At 37.8% G+C, this 21,626-nt stretch overlaps 1 protein-coding gene across 2 annotated transcripts in view; it reads left to right on the forward strand.

Annotated features, from left to right (window-relative positions):
* The window catches only part of cdan1 (codanin 1), a 43,479-nt gene that overhangs the window by 2,229 nt on the left and 19,624 nt on the right, over window positions 1-21,626 (forward strand). The window contains exons 2-19 of one of the 2 annotated variants that reach the window (XM_008104113.3): window positions 4,108-4,814; window positions 5,829-6,062; window positions 7,788-7,981; window positions 8,947-9,066; window positions 10,854-10,932; window positions 11,314-11,434; window positions 12,012-12,121; window positions 12,766-12,855; window positions 14,404-14,479; window positions 16,987-17,195; window positions 17,439-17,550; window positions 17,916-18,059; window positions 18,288-18,454; window positions 19,480-19,561; window positions 19,765-19,854; window positions 20,015-20,069; window positions 20,292-20,425; window positions 21,131-21,234. In XM_008104113.3, coding sequence (XP_008102320.1) covers window positions 4,108-4,814; window positions 5,829-6,062; window positions 7,788-7,981; window positions 8,947-9,066; window positions 10,854-10,932; window positions 11,314-11,434; window positions 12,012-12,121; window positions 12,766-12,855; window positions 14,404-14,479; window positions 16,987-17,195; window positions 17,439-17,550; window positions 17,916-18,059; window positions 18,288-18,454; window positions 19,480-19,561; window positions 19,765-19,854; window positions 20,015-20,069; window positions 20,292-20,425; window positions 21,131-21,234 — 2,828 coding nt within the window. The remainder of the gene's footprint in view (window positions 1-4,107; window positions 4,815-5,828; window positions 6,063-7,787; window positions 7,982-8,946; window positions 9,067-10,853; window positions 10,933-11,313; window positions 11,435-12,011; window positions 12,122-12,765; window positions 12,856-14,403; window positions 14,480-16,986; window positions 17,196-17,438; window positions 17,551-17,915; window positions 18,060-18,287; window positions 18,455-19,479; window positions 19,562-19,764; window positions 19,855-20,014; window positions 20,070-20,291; window positions 20,426-21,130; window positions 21,235-21,626) is intronic. The other variant, XM_008104119.3, reaches the window with a different exon arrangement.

Below are 21,626 nucleotides of genomic sequence, written 5' to 3' on the forward strand. Positions count from 1 at the left end.
CCACTGAAGCGATACCTATTGATCTCACATTTGCATGTTTTTGAACTGCTAGGTTGGCAGGAGCTAGGACTAACAGCAAGAGCTCACCCTGACCCATGGCTTCAAACTGCCAACCTTTAGGTCAGCAGATTCAACAGTTCAACTGTTTAACCTGTTGTGCTATCACGGCCCCTAGTGTTATTGGACAGCAAATATATTTCCCTCTCTCCCAACCAAATTATTTACTTGTCTGAGAAAATATAATAATAATAAATCCAAACTTGTGCCTTTCCATGTCTCCCCACAGCAATTATAAATTAATAGTTTCCTTTAAAAAGCTTTAATTGTTCTGGGAGGTTTATACTGTTGTACCTCAGTTAATAAAGTAGATGTGTTTACTTCATTTCCAGAAAATTGAGTTCTTAGACCATAAAAAAGAATAGTTCAATGTGTTATCCAAACTTTTTTCCAAAAGTAACATGGACTTATGAAGTGAAACAACAAAGGCTGGTAACTAAATAAGCTTGCAAAACTAAATAAAAAACATTATCATAACCTGATAATCAATCTGTATTCCATATTGTTGTTAATTGGTTTCACAAGGTTACTGAGTAGAAGATCGAGATCGATCATAATGATAGCACAGTTTTTTCATCAATTTCATCAGTGACTGAAGAGTAAACTGTTATTTTCACAAAAACTGTGAGGATATATTTTTGTATTTGTTATTTCCATATGTTGACACATTCTGCTGTCTGAGCATGATTTGTTAATGGCTTTCTTCTGCTTCCTATATTCATTCATTAGTAAGAGGTTCATGTCTAACTGTAAGTGAGCCAACCTCAAGATTTTGGGAAATAACGTTGGGAAGAGATCCACATAATGCTAGCGAATGCAGGATTTAAATGTTGCAGGAAACATTGGAGAGAAGGAAGAAATAAAATATTGATAACAGTAATGATTAGAGTTGGAATAAAATGGTTACTTTAGTTTCCATACACTAATTTGAAAGTCCAGTAGAGTCTCACTTATCCAACATCCGCTTATCCAATGTTCTGGATTATCCAACACATTTTTGTAGTCAATGTTTTCAATATATTGTGATTTTTTGGTGCTAAATTCATAAATACAGTAATTGCTACGTAGCATTATTGCATATTGAACTACTTTTTCTGTCAAATTTGTTGTATAACATGATGTTTTGGTGCTTAATTTGTAAAAATCATAACCTAATTTGATGTTTAATAGGCTTCTCCTTCATCTCTCCTTATTATCCAACATATTCGCTTATCCAATGTTCTGCCGGCTTATGTTGGATAAGTGAGACTCCACTGTACAGAATATAGTAATGTGACTGACTTGGGAGTTATGCATAGCATTTGTAGTACTGGAAATTCACAGTGTATAGAGCAGGCATGGGCAAACTTCAGCCCTCCTGGTGTCATGGACTTTGCTCACGCCTGGTATAGACACAACAGATGGCTAACTGGTGGATTATAGAGCAAGTTTGATCATGAATTTTACAGTTCACATTTTCACTTGTAAGGAAATCAGATGTTGTCAGAGGTTCTGAAGAAATGAAAAGTTCAGTATTTCAGTGGTGCGCCTTTTTAATAGTAATTTATTTAAAACTTCAGTGGAATGTATAAAAGTGGAACACATCTCCTTTTATGAGCCAGCTAGAACACTAAGATCTGTCCTGCTCTCGGTCTCGCCACCTTCGCAAGTGCGGTTGGCAGGGATGAGAGACGGGGCCTTCTTGATGGTGGCTCTTTGGCTGTGGAATTCCCTCTCCACTGGGATTAGATCTGCACCCTCCCTCCTAACATTTAGGAAACAACTTCAAGAAGGCATTCTGTGAATGACAGGAGCATTGAAATATGGAAATAGTTGAGATAACTTTGGGATCGATGCAAGACTTAAATGTTTTATGAGGTGTTTGTGATTGTTTTTTATGGTTTTAATGGTTTTAATCTATTGTTATATGTGCTTAATTTGATATGTGATGTTTTATACATGTAAGGCATTAAATTTTTCCATGGATTATGTTGTGAACCACTTTGAGTCTCCCCAGGTGTGAGAAAAGAGGTATATAAATATAATAAATAAAATTAAATAAAATGTATAAAGATGTGATAAGAGAAAATCCAGTGATACAGTTTGCCTTAGGGTTACTGTAAGTCAGAAATGATGTGAACGCACACAACAAGATAGATTATGAAGGTTTGTTCTTAAGTTGAATTAGTTTGAAAGAACAGGTACATTTTTAAAGTGTAGCTCCAGCCAAACATACACATATGTATATGTATGGCGAGAGAGAGCTAGCTTTGGATAGCATAGAGAAGGGTTCACACCCCTGTGGTGTTTGTTTTGCTGTTTGTTTTGTTTTGTTTTGCCACACTGTTTAAAACATTTCACCTCACTTTCTGTCCCTGTGATAATTGAATTTTGAAAATTTGGGCTTGTCATGGAAAGAAGGACTGGTGATAAAGCTTTAGTGGAGACACCTTTTCCCATTTATAACACTTCCAGGAGTAAATTTCCCTACGGAGGGATAGGAACTGCCTGTATTTTGCATTTGTTTTTGTTTCAGTATTGTAGTAACGAGGAAGCAACACTAGAGAGCAGTGTGTCTCTTGTGTTATCTCTCACTTTAACCTTACAGTCTCTGTCCTATAGGAAAGAGTTCAATTTCACTGAGTTCCTTTTGGGAAAGTAAGCATAGGAACATATTGAAAGGGCTTCCCTGTATTTGTGAAATAAGCATAAGTTGCTTATGGGTACTGTCTTTCCACATTGCTGGTTTTGAACTCTAACCTTTAGATTTCTGCAAGAGAGTGCTTCAGAAAGAGTCGTGTCAGCCTGCCCTCTGATCCCTTGGTGCTTTTCTTGAATGCCAGATTGCTCTGCAAAAAAAAAAAAAAAAGCCCCACTATCCATGACTAAGGGTGCATCTATACCATTAAAGTAATGCATTTTGCACTGCTTTTAACTGTCATGGCTCAGTGGTTTGGAATCCTCGGAGTTGTAGTTTTACAAGATCTTTAGCCTTCTATGTTAAAGAATACTGGTGCCCCACCAAACTACAACTCCTATGATTCCATACTGCGTTTGGTCCTTCATTACGAGTAGCAACGGTGGGCTGCCTTAATACAGCATTGGCCCAACACAAATGGTAGGGCATATGTATTGCATTATATAACAATGGTTATTTTAACTGTTTTAAATTGTTTTAAAACTGATTAGTTTTGTTACTTTGGAGGTTTAATAGATTTGTATGTTTTATTTAATTATTTAAACTTTGTGAGTGGTTGTTATATAACTTGGCATAGATGTTTTAGTCATGGGGCTATTTGTTCATTTTGTAGTGTTTTATGGCATTGAATGTTTGCCATCCTTTGTTGGAAACCACCCTAAGTCCCCTTGGGGAAATAGGGAAGGTAATAAATAAAGTTGTTGTTGTTGTTGTTGTTATTATATCCTGAACCTTGCTTCTGCTGTTGTATAGTCATAGGATGGAAAAAGATACTCTACAATCCTGTGATCAAATGTTGTGAAGCATGGTGTGATGGTAGCTAAGGGAAGGGAAGATTACCGTAATTAGTATGGGTTGCTCACAGAAATGTATGAAATCCAAAGGATAGCTGAATGCTATGTGGAATCTGTATAAATATATGAATTCAGACAGTGGTTTTTTTTTTGGTATTCTAAATCAGTTCTGTCTGCTTGGTACCCTGTGATATGCACTATAGGGGAAAGCATAAATATTAACAAATAAAATATTTGGAGTACTATATATGTACCACATTATACTGTCAAAATGTCCAAACTTCACTCTGTTCAGCATTAAAATGATTTTCATCTCAGCAGTTTCTTTTTGTCTCTAAGGTGCTTAAACTTAGTTTTGTGATAATTTATATGAGAGAAAAGGAAGGCTCCTGTTCTAGAAAAAGCAAATGACCAAGCATTTGATCCCTGGTTTTATGTCTTTTGAAAAGCTCTCTGAGCTTACAGGTTTATAATTACCCATCTTGGCTATTCTCATTCTTACAGAAATGGGAAAATATTAGCGTCTGCATACATCTAGCATAAATAATTGAATTCTTGATTCATGTGTATTTTGTGCAGGAAAGTGAAGTCCATCCCAAGTTAGCCCTGCTGAATTCACTTCAAAAAGACTTTGTGCCTTTTTTGCTGAATTATTTAAGAGAACAGACCAGTCGGATATTGACAAATGGACCTTCTACCCCTGCTAAAACTCCAAACTCCAAGCACCTTGGGAGCTCTGCCAGCTATAGGAGGCAAAGGACAGGATCCGAAAGGAGGACACAGAGTACAGAAGGCTTCAGCAGCAGTAAAGGACGCCTTTTTTATGATGCAACTCCAACTAGCTTGTGCACCTCCAATAGTAGTACCTCCCTTTCTGAGTCTCATGAGTTTTCCGTCCTAAATGGATCAAGCATAACAGGATCTTTCAGTGATTCCCTCCGTGCTGATCCCAGCACTGCTACAAGTTTTACTTCAAGCCCCAGTTTTACTCGCCATGAAAGGCGCTCGACACAGAAAACAAGCCTGGGGAGTTTTCTTGTTTCTGCTCCAATGAGACGAGGTAGAAGAAAAGGCAATAGTTCTGTGAATGGTTCTGACCGGCCGGTGGCGCAAGACCTGGAAAGGCGACTGAATGAGGAAGCAAAACAAGACAGTTCATTTCAGGATTCACCGAGGCAAAGGAAGCAGGGTGAACTGAGTCCAGCATCTTCCACTTCTCCATCTGACCAGCTTAACTTAAATGACCTGGAGGAGTTTCCACCCATGAGTGCTACTGGGGTGATAAAGTAAGTTTTCATATGAAGTTTTCTCAATTCCTGGTGAACAACAAAGTGGTTTCCTAAGTAGGAACTGTATATCATGCTGGAAATAGGGGCCAGAGCCTGGTGAACTTATCTCATGTGTTCAGTGGAGAAATAGATTCTGATTCAGCTACCAGTTGATTAACAGGATATGGTTTTCTATCACTTCCCAGTGCTGAGGTCTGAAGTATCTCTTTTTACTTGTAGACTTCTACTTGTCTTCTTTCAAATTGTATCTAACACTTATCCAGAAAGAAATTAGACAAAGTGATTTAAACTTATTTATTTTCATTGAGTGTCTTGTTTCTAACCTCAGTGAAAATTCCAGTACAGGTTGAATATCTGCAAGTGCTCCAAAAATCAAAATTGTATGCATAATGACATAAAGATAGTGACATCTTTGCTTTCGTATGGTTTAATATACACAGAATTTGTTTTATGCTCATAATTATTTAAAATATTGTATACATTTGCTTTCAGGGTTTGTAAATAAGATGTCAATCAAATCTTGTATTTAAATTATATTTACATTTAGGTCTCATCTCCAAGATATCTTATTATATCCAAGTATTTCAAAGTCCATGAAAATCCAAAGTATTTGGGTGTCAAGCAGTTTACATAAGGGATAATCAATCTGTATATTGCAGAATGTAAAAATTCTCCACATGTGCCGCAATGTTTGCGGATGCAAGATCAAGCATATTCATTAACACCCAGTGCTGGAAAACATGTTTACATGATATGAAATATTTGTATTTGAGTATCTAACAGCATTTTCTTCTTGTAGAAAAATTGGAATCAACACAGTTTTTGTATCTCAAAATACTATTTTTGTTCCTTAAATACAGATCTGATGAAGTAGTCTTAAATCTCTAAAAGCTTTTGTTACCAGCGTCTTTCTCTTCAGCGTCTTCAGATGGTCATTCAAAGACTGCCTGTAGAAGGATTGCTTAGTGTGGTACTCTCTTCCTTTCAGTCTGGTGTTTTTTTCCATTTCAGCAAAAGCAAGCCATCAAGAAGAATCAACCCTACTCCAGTGAGTACAGACCGAACCCTCTCCAAGCCAAAGATGTGCTTCACTTCCACGCCTGTTGGCCAATCTAAGGCACTTGCCGTCCAGTCTGGAATAAGTCCTGAGGGTTTTTCTGCCTTTCAGGAAGTAAACCTGATTCCTGCTTCTGGAAGTCTTCAGGAGGAAAGAGAGATGCTGAAGAAGGAACGGTACATTATGAAGTATGGAATGGGGGCGCTCAGGAGAAAAGGAGATCTGTCATGGCTCAGTAATCTTATCAATGCCCACAGAGGCGTAGTCCTGATTATCCAGGGGTGTTCTCTGTGTTACATTACATATTTGAAAATCCTATACTGGAAGCATTATTGGTAGTACTTCTGAAAGCGAGCTAACTATTGGTGACCTTAACCTTACAAGTAGTTGTGTTGCGAGTAGAATTTGATCCATAATGCTGAGGAATCTAGACGTATAAGCTTAGCTATTTAACAAAGCTTCTGATAAAGGGGTTTTCTTTACAAAGACTTTTTATGCCTGCCGAGCTCCTCCTTTTCCTTTGTCTAGCTAGATTTTTTTTCTTGTTGCATTAGCATTGGAAGAATTGTGAAATGAGGATTGGAGAAACATAAATTACACTATGTAACAAAATTGGAAAAAAAAAATCTGTTCCTGCTTTGAAAGTGTTATTTTCTGTTTAATTGTGCGGTACTTACTTTGAAAGTAGTTGTTATACTCCAAAAACTTGTTTTTTGTGGCTGCCACAAACTATGTTGAATTGGTTGAGACTCGGTTAGATATTCATCGAAAAAATATAGCAAAATGTGCTGCAAGGTGTCCTGCAAAGACAGAAAGTTTTTGCAGTTTAATAAACTTTCCTCATATTTTTATGACAGAACCAATTAGGAAGTGATATTTATAACCCAGGAACAAAAATTATGTTACATTAAATGCAGTAAAGCTTTAACTTGGAAAGATTATGATTCTGCTCTATTTGGTCTTATTTACCTGGTGTGCTTGTATACAACAGGCAAGGTAAAAAGTAGCTGCTGCTAGACTCACTTAATTTGGATGTTTGAACATCTAAACAGGAAAAAGAATATAATACAGCCTCACCAGTTACCCCCAGCATGTTAAAGGGGTGTAGATGTTTAAACATGCCACCAAAATGGAGGTTGTAAGAAAGGTGAATGTGAAAGGAAAAAGATTTCGGACACCGTTTGAATAAAACTTTCAGGTGGTTTGCAGAAGGTTCAACATATTTTTTGTTTACTTAGGCGAGGCTTACCTGATCTTTTTATTTCATATATGCCTATCATTAGCTTTAGAAAAAACGTTTGCTGAATCACGTTGAACCCCTTTTGCTTTTCCAAATTTATTCCATGTTATTTCTGACCCATAAGGAGCCCCCGGTGGAGTAGTGGCTTAAAGCCTTGTAACTTGAAGGTTGGGTTGCTGACCTGAAGGCTGCCAGGTTCGAATCCCACCCGGGGAGAGCGTGGATGAGCTCCCTCTATCAGCTCCAGCTCCATATGGGGACATAAGAGAAGCCTCCCACAAGGATGGTAAAAACATCAAACATCCGGGCGTCCCCTGGGCAATGTCCTTGCAGACGGCCAATTCTCTCACACCAGAAGTGACTCGGGTTGCTTCTGACACAAAAAAAAATAAAAAAATCTGACCCACTATCAAATCTTCTGATAAAAAAAAATGCTTGAGAATAGATTGTTAAGATATTTGCTGTATTTGTAATGTATTTTAAATACATCAGAACATTTCATCAAAGGGCATTGCTTTCTTAGTTAACATGTTCTTCTCCAAAGATACTGTTCTTTTATTTACTTGTTTGGTATTCTTGTTTGGTATTATAAAGTATGGAACCCTATGTTTTTGCTGTTCTTATTTTATAGCAGTAACTTGCTTTTCCTTATTTGATGTTTTCTGATTTCCAGGTCCAAGTTGTCACATCACACGTCTTCCTCAGCAGAGTCATCTCTAGATTCTGGGATGTCTGTCAAACCTAGTCCTGGTCTGAATACAAATCTTCTTGCTGAAAACCACTTAGTAACTTCTGCAGATGTCACGCAGGTTTCTTGCAAGAAACAAATTGAACAGTTGGCTCAGATGTATTCACTGTGCATAGCAGGTAAAGAAAAATTACACTGAGGCCTTTGAGTTTATATTGATTTGGAAGGATGCTATTTATAGCAGCCTTAAGAAATATCCTTAAAACTAAAGATTAAGACATTTGTTTGGGCAAGGTTTTGATGGAGTTTCAATGCTGTTATTTGATATGTTTTATTTTATTGTGTTTTATCTGAATTGTCATATTTTACTAGATTTTATTCTATTGTGTTTTTATTGTAATTGATTGTTTTGCTTTTATGTTCTGTGGACTTTCTGTCTCATATGTAAGCTGCCTCAAGTCCCCTTGGGGAGATGGTGGTGGGGTATAAGAATAAAGTTATTATATTTTCTCTTGCTTGACTAGATCAGTCTTGTGCCTTGAGAGGGTATCTAGGTAAACGTCCCCTGACATTAAGTCTAGTTGTGTCAGACTCTGGGGGTTGGTGTTCATCTCCATTTCTAAGTCGAAGAGCCGGCATTGTCCAAAGACACCTTCAAGGTCATGTGGCCAGCATGTCTGTATAGAACGCCGTTACTTTCTCGCTGGAGCGGTACCTATTTGATCTAGGCCATATTAAACAGGAATTTAATTTAAAAGCTTAAGCAGGAGCACATCTTATTCTGAGTGTTCTGAATGATAAGAAAAGTTCAGAGTTCACACTCAAGACTATTCCATTTCTGCACAAATACTCTGAATTGGAGGGGGGGTGTTATCTGATTTTTTAGATACCAATAAACTCCCACTTCAAACTCCCACCTATATAAGGCTGTACAGAGGATTGTGAGCGAATAGCAGGATGAAGCAAAACTTTGTTTACTTGAGGGCTATTTTTAATTGTAGATGTATTTACCTCTCTTATTATAATTTTCTAAGATGTTAACATCTTTTGTAAGCATGGGCTGTTAATGCTAGATTTTTTAAAAGATAAACACAATCAAAGGTCATTTTGGAATATTTCCTTTGTTCCTTTACTTTCTTTACAGAAAACCTGGTGCCAAGTATATTTCTGGAGTTTTTCTTTGTGTTGCAGCTGCTTACAGCCAAGGGAACCTCCTCTGTGGAGGAAAGGGAAAGTGACCTAGATTTTAGTGGAGAATACAAAGGTCAGAAGTTGCATTGCAAACAGATCTTTATCTAATAAGTATGGAAAAATCATGACACATACTAAAAACATCCAGTGAGTTTTAAATGTGATATTTCTATTAAAATTGATCATCTTATAATTTTCTCATATAATAAAGTGCTGGAAAGCACTATCCTAATTATATTCATTCAATCAAGTCCTAGTTTATAAGCCAGGATATGGGCCAATTTTGTGCATTTTCATGCAGCCCCCCTTTTGAGTGGAAAAAGAAATCAGCTTGTTGATAAACATAATTTCTGTTTGCAAATGCATGCAGAATCATAGTTCATGGTTTCCAAACAGTTCAGAAGCTGGATTTACATTACAGCTTCATATCCCGGAAAGCCATTAATTTTACATTTAGTGTGAATATAATGAGAAGTCTTACTTATCTGTCAGTGCCTGAAGAAAAAAGACTGTGTTTTGCTTATTATGGCCCCTTTTACACTGCCATATGCAATCCAGATTATCTGCTTTGAATTGGATTATATGGCAGTGTAGACTCATATAATCCAGTTCAAAGCAGATAATGTGGATTATCTGATTTGATAATCTGGATTATATGGTTGTGTGAAGAATGTAACCCAAGAATGGGGTATTAGAAATAATAATGTTGATCTACTTTTTGTCTCTGGGAAACTCGACATTAGAATGTAAATTTTTATTATGTTTAATTAATCCTATTTCCAAGACTAGTCAGTGACAGTGTTTCTAAAAAAAGTTGAACTGAAATATCAGAATAGTACATTGCTGTCAATGGTAAATTGTATGGATTTTCATTTAAAATTTGGGCCTTTCCACACAGCCATATAACCCAGAATATCAAGGCAGATAATCCACAGTATGTGCTTTGAACTGTGTTATCTGAGTCCACACTGCCATATAATCTGGTTCAGTGTGGATTTTATACAGCTGTGTGGAAGAGGTCTTTAATTCTCTGAAAAGTTCTAGTTTTGAATAAGGAATATCTCTTTGGCACGTGTTCCAAAGAGAACTGGAAATTTCATTGGAAATTTCATTCTTATTGTTTTTGTTGTTTACCCACCTCCACATATATCAAAACTGGGAGCAACAGCATATTAAAATACAACTTATACAAACAGTTAAAACACATAATTAATACATCAGTATAAGACAGGCATGGGAAAACATCAGCCCTCCATGTGTTTTGGATTTCAACTCCCACAATTCTAACAGCTTACCAGCTGTTAGGAATTGTGAGAGTTGAAGCCCAAAACACCTGGAGGACCAAAGTTTGCCCATGCCTGGTATAAGAGAACATATACAATCAATACATATTAAAACAACCAGTACATAATTTAAAAGTAATAATTAAAAAATCATTTGGATTATCCAGAATTCGTCTTTCCTTATTTTCTTGCTTATGGAAACCCCTTGATATAATCACATGACTCTTGAGTGTTTGATATTCTTTAGATCTCTGAGTCAAATGAAAAATAATGAAGGGAAGAATTGTGCAATTCATTGCTAATCAGTGGCAGATTGCCTGCATTCAGTAAATGTCATTCTTAAAGAGATTATCACTTCCCTTTCTGCAGAGAATACACATAGATTTCTGTCCAGTTAAATCAATCATGAGCAAACGTTGGCCTTCCAGGTGTTTTGGACTTCAATTCCCACAATTCCTAACAGCTGGCAAATTGGCTGGGATTTCTGGGAGTTGAAGTCTAAAACTCCTCGAGGGTTGAATTTTGCCCTTTCCTGTTTTAAATTCTACCAAAACCAACTGTTGTATTTTCTTTTCAGATGCAGTTGCAAAGCAACATTTTTGCAGTATACACAACTGTGTTTATTTTGCGGTTCGGGTCTTGGATTATCAATTTGAGTAAGTGGACTTTTTTGTGCAGGGTGATTGTTTTAAGGGTCTACTAAACTTTTGCTTTCATCTAGTGCTTGTTTGCTTATGTTTAGTTTGTGCGGTGAACAGATTGTAAGTAAATTTATAATGTAGTGACTTTTAAATTCAAAAACATGGATTCTGTCACTTTGCCATTGATAGGAAGTTCCAATGGAGCAATACTTCTGATACTTTTCTTTGTTACTCCATTGTCTTTCATTCATTTGAATGAAAAAAGTCTGGAATTCTTTCTCTCATCTAGTCATTAACTGAGAATATGCTGTATTGAAGTGCAGGAACACAATGGAATTTGGTCTTTTTCAGTGGTTTTATCAGTGTGTTTCTCTCCCTTGCTGCTCATCCTGGCAGAATTGTATCTCACCTGGAGAAAGGGACGCTGAAGCTCTTGGCTGAGAATGACAGGATTGCATCCTTTTCTCCTGTTTTGCATGAAAGGCTGATGACAGCCTATGAAAACAGCACAGCAAAGGTAAAAATGTACTGCGGCATGGGCAAACTTCGGACATCCAGGTGTTTTGGACTTCAACTCCAATTCCTAACAGCATACCGGCTGTTAGGAATTGTGGGAGTTAAAGTCCAAAACACCTGGAGGTCCGAAGTTTGCCCATGCATGATCTATTATAAAGTCATAGTATGCTCACTGTTTGGAAATGTAAACCATTTTTTTCATTTAATATTTTAATTATTATTTATGGTGTCTTGTGTATGCACATTCCTTCTAGTAATAGGAACTGGGCTGGGAGAAGTGTACATTTTTCTCTGAAGCCTGAATGATAACTGTCATTGATTGAGAACATACCATTCTATTTTTTAAAAAAGACAGCATAGGAAGTAATGATATTAACTAACATTGTATTGTTTATAAAAAATTGACATACTGGAAATTGTCTGGTCAGTGTATGTTGTGCTGTTAAAGCCTGACAAGCCAAAAACTTGCCCCAAAGGGTAAATAAACTATAATAAAGCTTTGGTATATTTGCGTAAATTGGAAGGACTGCCTGTTAAATCAGAAGAATATTATGCTTATATTTTTGTATATTAAACAGGTTTCCCTGTTGCTACCTTCATGCGTACAATCAGTTTCCTTCCAGCCAGAAACTGACAATCGGTTTAACTTTTCCAGTGATAAAGCATTTCACATATTTAAAAAGCAAAGGTGAGTACTGTTTTCCATCATGGGATGTTACAACAAAGTATGATTCATTTCTTGCTTTGGTTTGCTAAGCATGCATCAAATAACGGAAGCGTTATATTGATTATGTTCTCCAAACCCGTAGTCTTCATATGGCATCGAGTTAAACCACTGAGCTGCTGAACTTGCTGACCGAAAGTTTGCCAGTTCAAATCTGGGGAGTGGGTGATCTCCCACTGTTAGCCCCAGCTTCTGCCAACCTAGTAGTTCGAAAACATGCAAATGTGAATAATTCAATACGTACTGCTCCGGCAGGAAGGTAATAGTGCTCCATGCAGTCATGTCGGCCACATGACCTTGGAGGCATCTACGGACAACGCTGGCTCTTCGACTTAGAAATGGAGATGAGCACCACACCCTAGAGTCAGACAGGACTAGACTTAATGTCAAGGAGAAACCTTTACCTATCCTAGTTCTGTAAACTATGGCTGTATGAAGTTGGAAATCAAGAAGAAAAGAAGAAAAACCAAACCTCTGATATTCATTCTTCTTTTCATAAACCACGGTCATAAAGCCTGTTCTTAAAAATAATACCATGGTATTATTTATGTAATTTATTGATGCATCCAATTCTCATGATGTTGGATTTTGTATGTCTTCTGCAATAGGGATATTTTCTATGAGTTGTTGCGTGAATGGGAAGACAACTCTGAAAAACCAGGCTGGGATTTTGAGAAACGTCTAGGAGAAAGGATCAGGTAAGAATTTGAACCAGAATTTGTAGAGTACTCTTTGCCTTATAGAGAGAAAAATAAATCACAATGCTGATTCATTTTCATAGCTATTTCCTAGCGTGATCCACTAAGCAGCTACTTGCTATGTTTCTTCAAGAGGTAAAGAACTGTGTCACTTAAGGATTATCTGAGTTTATATATTTGTCTCCATATTAAGGATGAGTTCTAATAGTCTGTCAAGAAGCGTTACAGAATGGAGCTGCAACATGTTCCAATATGCTACTCAAACTCACGGTTCCCTCATAAACTTGAAAATGTATTCTGGCAAATGAAAATGTCATTTTTAATGGTTGCAGCTCCTTGACAAACTAGAATAGTTAAGTATCTTTTGATGTGTTAGTGATTTAGGAAAAAATTGGTTGTGACTTTAAAAGAGGACGTGTGAAGTTTCACAAACTTCAGTTTTGCATGGCCTCTCTATTTAAGTCAAAAGCATAACTTCTCCAAGTCATTGCTGCCTTTTAAAATAATTTTATGATGGGATGTTATCACTTTAATCCATATCACCCGGGACTTTGACTTTACAAAAACTGTCCAGACCCTTCTAGAAATCCGCAACTTCTATGTGGAGTTTCAGGGCCAGAAAAGCAGATGGAGGAGGCAAAAGAATGGTTTACCCCAAAGCAGCTAAACCTGGCAATTCTAACTGAATGCCCCCCCCCCCCCATGAGGGTCTTCCTCCAGGGGCAAACCAAGAATGGGCAACTTGGAAGTCCCTAAACAGACTGAGAAGCGGAGTGGGCAGATCAAAAGACAATTTGGCAAGATGGCACTACCTGGAGGAATCCTCCACCTTGTGTGACTGTGGAGCAGAACAAACAACTCCGCATATGTATGCTTGCCCACAATGCCCTGCCTCATGTACGGAGGAGGAGTTGTTTAAAGCTACGGACAATGCGGTTGCTGTTGCCCGCTTTTGGTTCAAAACTATTTAGTTGCTTGTGATTTCCTTTTTTCCCCTCCCCATCATTTTGAAATTTGTCGTGCAATGCTTTTGACACGAAATAAAATAAATCACTTTAATCTTATATATTGTTAGTCAGATAGAAATATGGAAGATGCAAACAAATGACCGCAGAGTGCTTTCAAATTTGAAAGGCAATATAGCCCTTCTCCCCCAAAGAATATTTCAGTAATCCATCTTTTTTGTTGCAAACTTATTACAATCCAGTTTTCATTCTGAGCTTAATTTGTTTTTGTTTGTCCACATTTGATTCCAATGTAATTGAGAACAACTAGTAGCTTGCATCTGTACCAGTGCATTGTGAAACAACTCTTACCATCAGGAATTTCTTCCTGATATTCAGGCCATATATGCATAGAAGTAATGTAAATATGTTGAATACATTTAAATGTATTTTTCATGTCACGTAGGATAAAAATAATTTTGTAGTTTAGAACAGATAAGTCACTTTTTCTAAATAGTAACAATATACTGGTACAGTATATATATTCAGTGTTAATTCCTTATTCTACCTTGATTTTTTATAGCATTTTCTTCTTATTTTCCAGGGTTATGATGGCTCATCTTTCAGCGGCTTCTAACTACAGTCACTTTGCCAGGCTGTTCCTGAAACAACTTCTTCAGGTAAAGAATCTCCCATAAGCAAAATAGTTTAAATAAATCTACATGATGGTGAACCTTTTTTACAATTCATACTCCATAATATGTATGATTAATTTTTAATCTAATTTTCATTGTTTGTATTTTGCAAGCAGTTTTTTGTTTTTCAGAAATAAGAAGCAACTTCACTGGCAATTTGTATAAATTATGCCATTTAATAATCATGGCTTCTCCTATGGCTACTGTCTCATTTTTACTGTTTTAACTTACATCACAGACTATGTTGCATATAGTATAATTTTGCTTATTTTGGTCTTTTATTGTTTTGTAATCTAACAATCTAACAAGGAGCCCCTGTGGCAAAATGTGTTAAAGCACTGAGCTGCTGAACTTGCAGACTGAAAGGTCCCAGGTTCAAACCCCAGGAGCGGCATGAGCGACCGCTGTTAGCTCCAGCTTCTGCCAACCTAGCAGTTCGAAAACATGCCAATGTGAGTAGATCAATAGGTACCGCTCAGGCGGGAAGGTAACAGCGCTCCATGCAGTCATGCCGGCCACATGACCTTGGAGGTGTCTACGGACAACGCCGGCTCTTCGGCTTAGAAATGGAGATGAGCACCAACCCCCAGAGGCAGACATGACTGGACTTAACGTCAGGGGAAAACCTTTAATCTAACAATATACAGCCTACTCAGCAGCATGCATCTGCTACTAACATTCAGGGACACATCAATGCCAAAAAATTACTCACACTAAGACAGTGGTTCTTAACCTGTGGGTCCCCAGATGTTTTGGCCTTCAACTTCCAGAAATCCTAACAGCTGGTAAACTGACTGGGATTTCTGAGAGTTGTAAACCAAAACACCTGGGGACCCACAGGTTGAGAACCATTGTTCTAAGACCTTCCTTGCTGGGTTGGGAAATAAGAATTGGAAGGGTATTTCAAGACCTAGTGATTCGCCCCTTATTGGCAGGAGCACTCAGATTTTCCTTCCCCATCTCAGGAACTAACCACAGCCCTGGAGAAACAGGGAGCCCTTCTCTTTAGCTGGAACATTCTAGTAGGGTCACCAATGACAGTACAGCCCAGAGTCTGCGCCCTGTTAGGAAAGACCAGCTAACAGTGGCAACCACCGAGAATTTTACCTGCCATGCACAGACCCACAAGGAAATAGCTGAGGCACAGACCCACAGGGAAATAGCTATATCCAGAGGCACCCAGAATTGTTTTCAGGAGGCATTAACAACTCCTTTGAACTTCTGTTAAGAGAGTTCACCTCACTTCACTTTATTTCTTAATTAGTCGCTCTCCACCAGAGTGCTCCAAGCGACTTACAATTTAAAATATTCCACAATAGAAAACATTCATCATAAAAACATTCAACATAAAAACTGAGTTGACTGAGGAAATTTGCTCTCAACTTAGCCTCAAGAACTGACTAGACCAACATTCTCTCCAATTTTTCATTCCCTTGGTTGAGGACAAAGGAAGATATGGAATGAGAAAATGGAGTTTTAGATTTTCCAAACCCTCCCAAGAGCAAACCCTCGTGATACCCCAACACACCCTGTCTCAACTAACCCGGATAACACTGGTAGCTAAGCACCCAAATCTTTGCCTGCTGCTGGTGAATGCTAGGTCGGTCAATGGTAAAACAGCAGCCATTCAGGACCTAATCCTGGATGGCCAGACCGACCTGGCTTGCATCACAGAGACCTGGTTGGACAAGAGCGGAGGTGGTAACCTCCCTCAGCTCTGTCCTACGGGCTTTGTGGCCCAGCAACAGGCAAGGCTGGAGGGTCGGGAAGGGGGGGGGGTTGTGGTGCAAATTATTAATACATTTTGCTTGCCTTTTTCTTAATAAATTAAAATTTTTAACTAATTAAAAGATTTAAATTATTAAGAAACCAATTAAACTAATTAAGTCTTAGTTTTTATAGCCCCAGTTACTTCCCTTATTTCTTCTTTTTTGTAATATTTGATACTAATTGCTTAGTTTGGAATTATGTAGTGGATTGTTTAATCTGTGTCACCGAACACACTTCTACAATCGTTCATATGCTAAATAATGTTTTTTAGAAATTCATGAGACCATTAAAACTGTTAATTAAATTGGATAACATTAACTTCAAATCCAAGTTGATACACATCTTTGAAATTAATTTGAGGTCTTACATTCTGAATTTCCAAATGGCAAAATAATATATTAACACCTTAGTAACAAATAAAGCTGTAAAAATAGCACAAAAAGTCCAGTTACTTTATAAACAAAATTGTGTTTTGAAGTGTCTGTTTTTAGAGAAAGTGAGAGAATGAAAGCTCTGCGTATGCTGCTTGATTAGTCTTGTGATTTCAAAGATGCAAATCTGTGCAGCATGGTAAACTAATAAACAATGTGGGTTAAGTTAGCATCATTTGTGAATAAGCTGTAAACTAATAGCTCACTAAATGTTGCACAGAGTTGTAAATTTTTATGGTCCGACAAGGAGAAAAAAACACTTTCATGCTGTACATAATTTCCTTTCAAAAGATGTGTAAAGGTCCAGTTGGTGGTGGCACAAGTTGGGGAGACACTCCAGACCAAGATGTCCTTAACATGTTAGGGCCGGATAACCTGAGCCGACTGAAGAGGTTGCAAGAGAGATTCCTTGTTCCCCAGAACATCAGTGGGCCTTGCCCACCTCCTTCCTTTCCTGGATGCCAGCAGTTCTTCAGGGACTTCATCCTCAGCGCAGGAAGGTTAGCAAACATATTTATTGTAATCCTTTCTTAGTTTGGTCCTTATACTGTAGAGCACTGCTTGTTAAACTGTGGGGTCCCCTTAGCTCAATGTTGGGGTCTCAGAAAAATTGGCAACAGTAAAAGGAATGCCACCATTTTACACAAATCTGTTAGCAACAATACTCATAAGATTTTGTACCCTTTGCTGACCTTTATCTCTTACGAAGGTCTTAATCCATTTTTTCCCTGTTTGGTGCACAGCTACCAGTTTAATCAGCACTTGATGGACAGTCTGTGCCTGCAGATACTTGAACTGGATGGCCTTGCTTTGGTGGAACATGAACCCAGTGACAGAGAAGCAATGGACGAACAGGTATATCATGTTATGCAGAAAGCAACAATTCTAGATATATGTTCACAGATCCAGTTCCAATTGTCACGGGGACAGAAAGTGAGGTGAAATCTTCTATCTTGTCTATAACCTGGGGACTGCCTATAGTTGCTAATAGATCTGTATACAGCATGTTTATATTTGCAACTTGGGACAATAGAATATGTAACAGGAGAATGACACATTGGGGCTCCACCCCAGATCTGTGGTGTGGAATAATAACTTGTCTGGAAGGGTTGTTGTAAAGAAAATCTTGTGGTTTTTTTAATAGAAGCATTATAGAAACTTCATTACCTGCTATCCACTGTGTGACTACAGTGTTTGCTTTGTGTATCTTTCCATTTCAGGAAGAAAAGAAACATTTTGCTGCAGTCCTTATGAGCCTCAGGGTCCTGGCAAAGTTTTTTGGATTCCTTGTCTTCCTGCCTTATCGAACATCAGAGCCAGTGACTGGAGATCTGCTAGAATCTGCAGTGCTGTTAAGAAACCAAGTGTGTAACTAGCTACCTTTACCTGACATACTTTTGTGTGTGTGTGTGGGCGGGGGGGGGGGGGGTCAAAATGATGGACCCAGTTTCAAGACAGTATATTTCACAATGTCAATATGTTATAATTGCACAAAAAGTTACAAATGGTTTAATGAGTTATCAAGTTTTACTAACCATTTTGAGCCAGAAAAAAACCTTAATAAATTTTTTCCAATGTTGTTTTCTTTTAAGACACATCCTGTACTGGATGTATTCAAACTGCTGAAACAATCCATTCAGAAACAGTGCACAGTCCTGACCATACCGTGGGTTGTCGAGTTTCTTTCCCTGATGGACTGTATTGCTCCATTTCTTGACTACTATGGGAAGATATTTGCTCTCCTGTTGCAATTGTACAGGTAAGAGGTTGGGGTAGACTTTTGATTTTTGCTTGATCTGCACTCAGGAGTTAAATTCTTGAGCGTCTTGTTAAAGGCTTTGTTGTCATTAATTATTTCTGGATTTGCAAAATGACTGTGAACTTTGTGTTATTGTATACCTGGGTAGGGCAGTTTTTTCTCTTATGGTCTCTTATGACTAACCAAAGGCATGATCCTCAAAACAAACAGTGATGGTCAGCAAACCTAAGCCCCAATTTTGCATCTCAAATGCTTCCCTTGTAAAGTATGCAATAGAAATTTAAGATATAAAAGGAATAAGTTCTTTTTAAAAACTCGTCAAGAGAAAGAAATCTAGGAAGGCATTTAATTCTGATTATTGATTATGATTTTCTGTTCCTCCCTATATCAGATATATTGGGGCTGGATAAAAGTGAAATTAATATATAATGGGCCCTTGATGTCCACTGGGGTTTAGTTCCAGAATCCTCTGTAGATACCAATATTAATGGATACCCAAGTATCATAATGTACAATGGCATAGTAAAATGATGCTCCTTATATAAAATCAAGGTTTGCTTATTGGAATTTTATTTTAACATTTTCAAGCTGTGACTAGTGGGATTCTTGTCTACAGAAGACCGACTGTAGTTGAAAAAGTTAAAATAATTTAAATAAACTGAAAACATGAACTAAAACCCCACACCATATTGCTTTGAGTATTGAACCTACGACTAGAGATCAGAGTGCAAATCCTCACCAAGCCATGGAACCCTGATCAGAACAACTTGAACACATGTGGCAACAAAAAAAACCCTATTAAATATAGTTAACGAGTTAAAACAACCTAAAACACGTGCTTTAGTATCTGAGATAGTGAAGTACCAAAGCCATGGTGAACAGCTATGTTTTCACTTGGTGCTTAAACGAAACCAATGTTAATGCCATTTGGATTCGAAATCCCCAACTATTTAGGGAGGGGCACTCCCTCAAGAATCAAGACCCCAAGCTGTTTTATTGCAACTTTTTCCTTTGTTCTCTTGTAGATGTATGCTGCTTTCTGAAAATAAAGGGATGTGTTTCCTGAATAAGCTACTGATTCTTGCAGTGTTGGGATGGCTTTTTCAAGTACGTTCTAATATTTTCAACACCTGTTTAAAAATTGAGATGCCCTTGAATTTTTTCAATTTAAAACAAATGCCCACACGATGGTTTTCTCAAGTATGTCGCATATGTCAGTGTGTTTGTCCAATGGCCATCCATTCCCATAATTGTATCTTTGCTTTTATTTATCTTGCTGGAGATTGTAATGCTCACAATTTTTATTCCAGGTGCCTGCTGTCTCTGAGAACTTGTTCTTTGCTGATGAAGAGAAATCAGAAAAATTGATAACAGAACCTGGGACAAAAGTTCAAGCTCTGGTAAACTTGTATAGCTGAGCCCTTGAATTTGTCTGTTAGTAAACTGAAGCATATCTAGTTAAGGGTAACTTGTGAATGAAATGCAGTCGTTGAGGTTCTGTATGCTCTACAGGCTTGTGAAAGGAGTAAAAAATATTTCCTTTTTTTGATCTTCTTTTAGGATTCAGTGCCTTTGGTGGATCAGCAGTTGCTTTATACTTGTTGCCCTTATCTTGGTGAGTCAAGGTGCATGCTATGACATGAATGTGTTCCTTGAAAAAGCTGACCACCCTCCTTATTGGGCATTTAGGAAGAACTGGGAGAAAGGGTAATTGCTGTTCTGGCCTCTGAAATTTTCAAGTGAGCCATATACTTTGTCTGAGATGTTTCTCTACAGCTTTCTATTATCCCATCCTGCTTTTGGGGGCTAGCTTCTAATGCATAACCATTCTCTGCAGGTGAGTTGAAGAAATTGCTGTCGTCCTTTGTGCTGGGAAGCGGAGGGAAGAACGGCGGCTACATACGGAAAATAACCCCAACTGCTGCAGAGGCCTTTGCACCCAAAACCTCAATCACTCGGCAAAAACTTCAGGCAAGAAGAGGCCTCTCTGACTAGAAGGCCAAACCTGGGGTTTTTGGGGGGCAGTAATTGGCAGTCAATCCAGAATCAGAGTTTAAAAGTGATGGTGGATGTGGAAGTTCTCCAACACTTCTCTAGTCTGTATGGGAAGAAATGCCCAGTTGTATGCTTATTTGAGTAAATAAAGATGTGATGTATGTATAAAGTAGATTTTCAGAAAGAATTCTTTAACATGCAACTTGAATGTAATGTATGTTGCGTGTTTTGTAAATGAAGTAACTGAATAAACGGGGCCATTTGCCTTGGTCTTCTGAAATGACCCTAGCATTTCTTAAGCTGTTTAAGTAAGTGTCATAATTGCTGACATACTAATGAATGCTTTTTTTTGCTTTGGCATGCCAATACTGAAGCCTAGTTGGCTCTAATGTTGCTATCATTCTGGTACCACGTGAAAATGTGGTTGTCTGCTAAAGCTTTTGATTTATCCTGATTATTGATTTTGCACAAACCTTTGCATGGTTTACATTATTTTAACTGCCAATGAAGGCTTTAGACAAGACAAAGAAGTACTTGTTCCAAATCCTTCAATCTTTTTTTTAAAAAACCCTACAAAACCATCAGTGAGGTGTTAATTTAAACATTCAGGCATGTGATACAGAGAGTGCCTTGTGTGGAACTTTCTGGTTTCATTCGGATTCTTCTTTCTCCTTTCAATAGGCAGAGTTGGAGCAGGCCTTCTTCCACAATCAGTCCCCGTCTCTACGGAGAACAGTAGAGTTTGTGGCAGAGAGAATAGGATCCAATTGTGTCAAGCACATCAAGTAAGAATACGAAATGGCTCCAGAAACATCCTTTTGGGCTTTTATTATGTTGAAAAAATCAAAACTCATTCTCAATTATGTCAGTTTTATAAAATACATATAATAGCTTTTGACTTAGGTTTTTTCATATTATTTTTCATTTAAAATTATGGTATTATGCTGTCATGGAGCCAGATCCCAGGGCTGAATTTCCAAGCCCTGAATCTGACTTCATAACATAAAACAACCCTGCAAGCACCTGGCGGGAGGAGATAAAATGAGCCTGGGAACTCAGAGTTGAAAGTATAAACAATTATAATTGCTGTAGTGTGTGGGAATAGAAATCATGGTAGAAATGTGATCCCGAAGGTGGGGTTTGATGATGATATTTGCGTGTGATATTACGTTGCATC

The sequence above is a fragment of the Anolis carolinensis genome, chromosome 1 (assembly GCF_035594765.1).
Source record: "Anolis carolinensis isolate JA03-04 chromosome 1, rAnoCar3.1.pri, whole genome shotgun sequence".
In the NCBI taxonomy this organism is placed as follows: domain Eukaryota; kingdom Metazoa; phylum Chordata; class Lepidosauria; order Squamata; family Dactyloidae; genus Anolis; species Anolis carolinensis.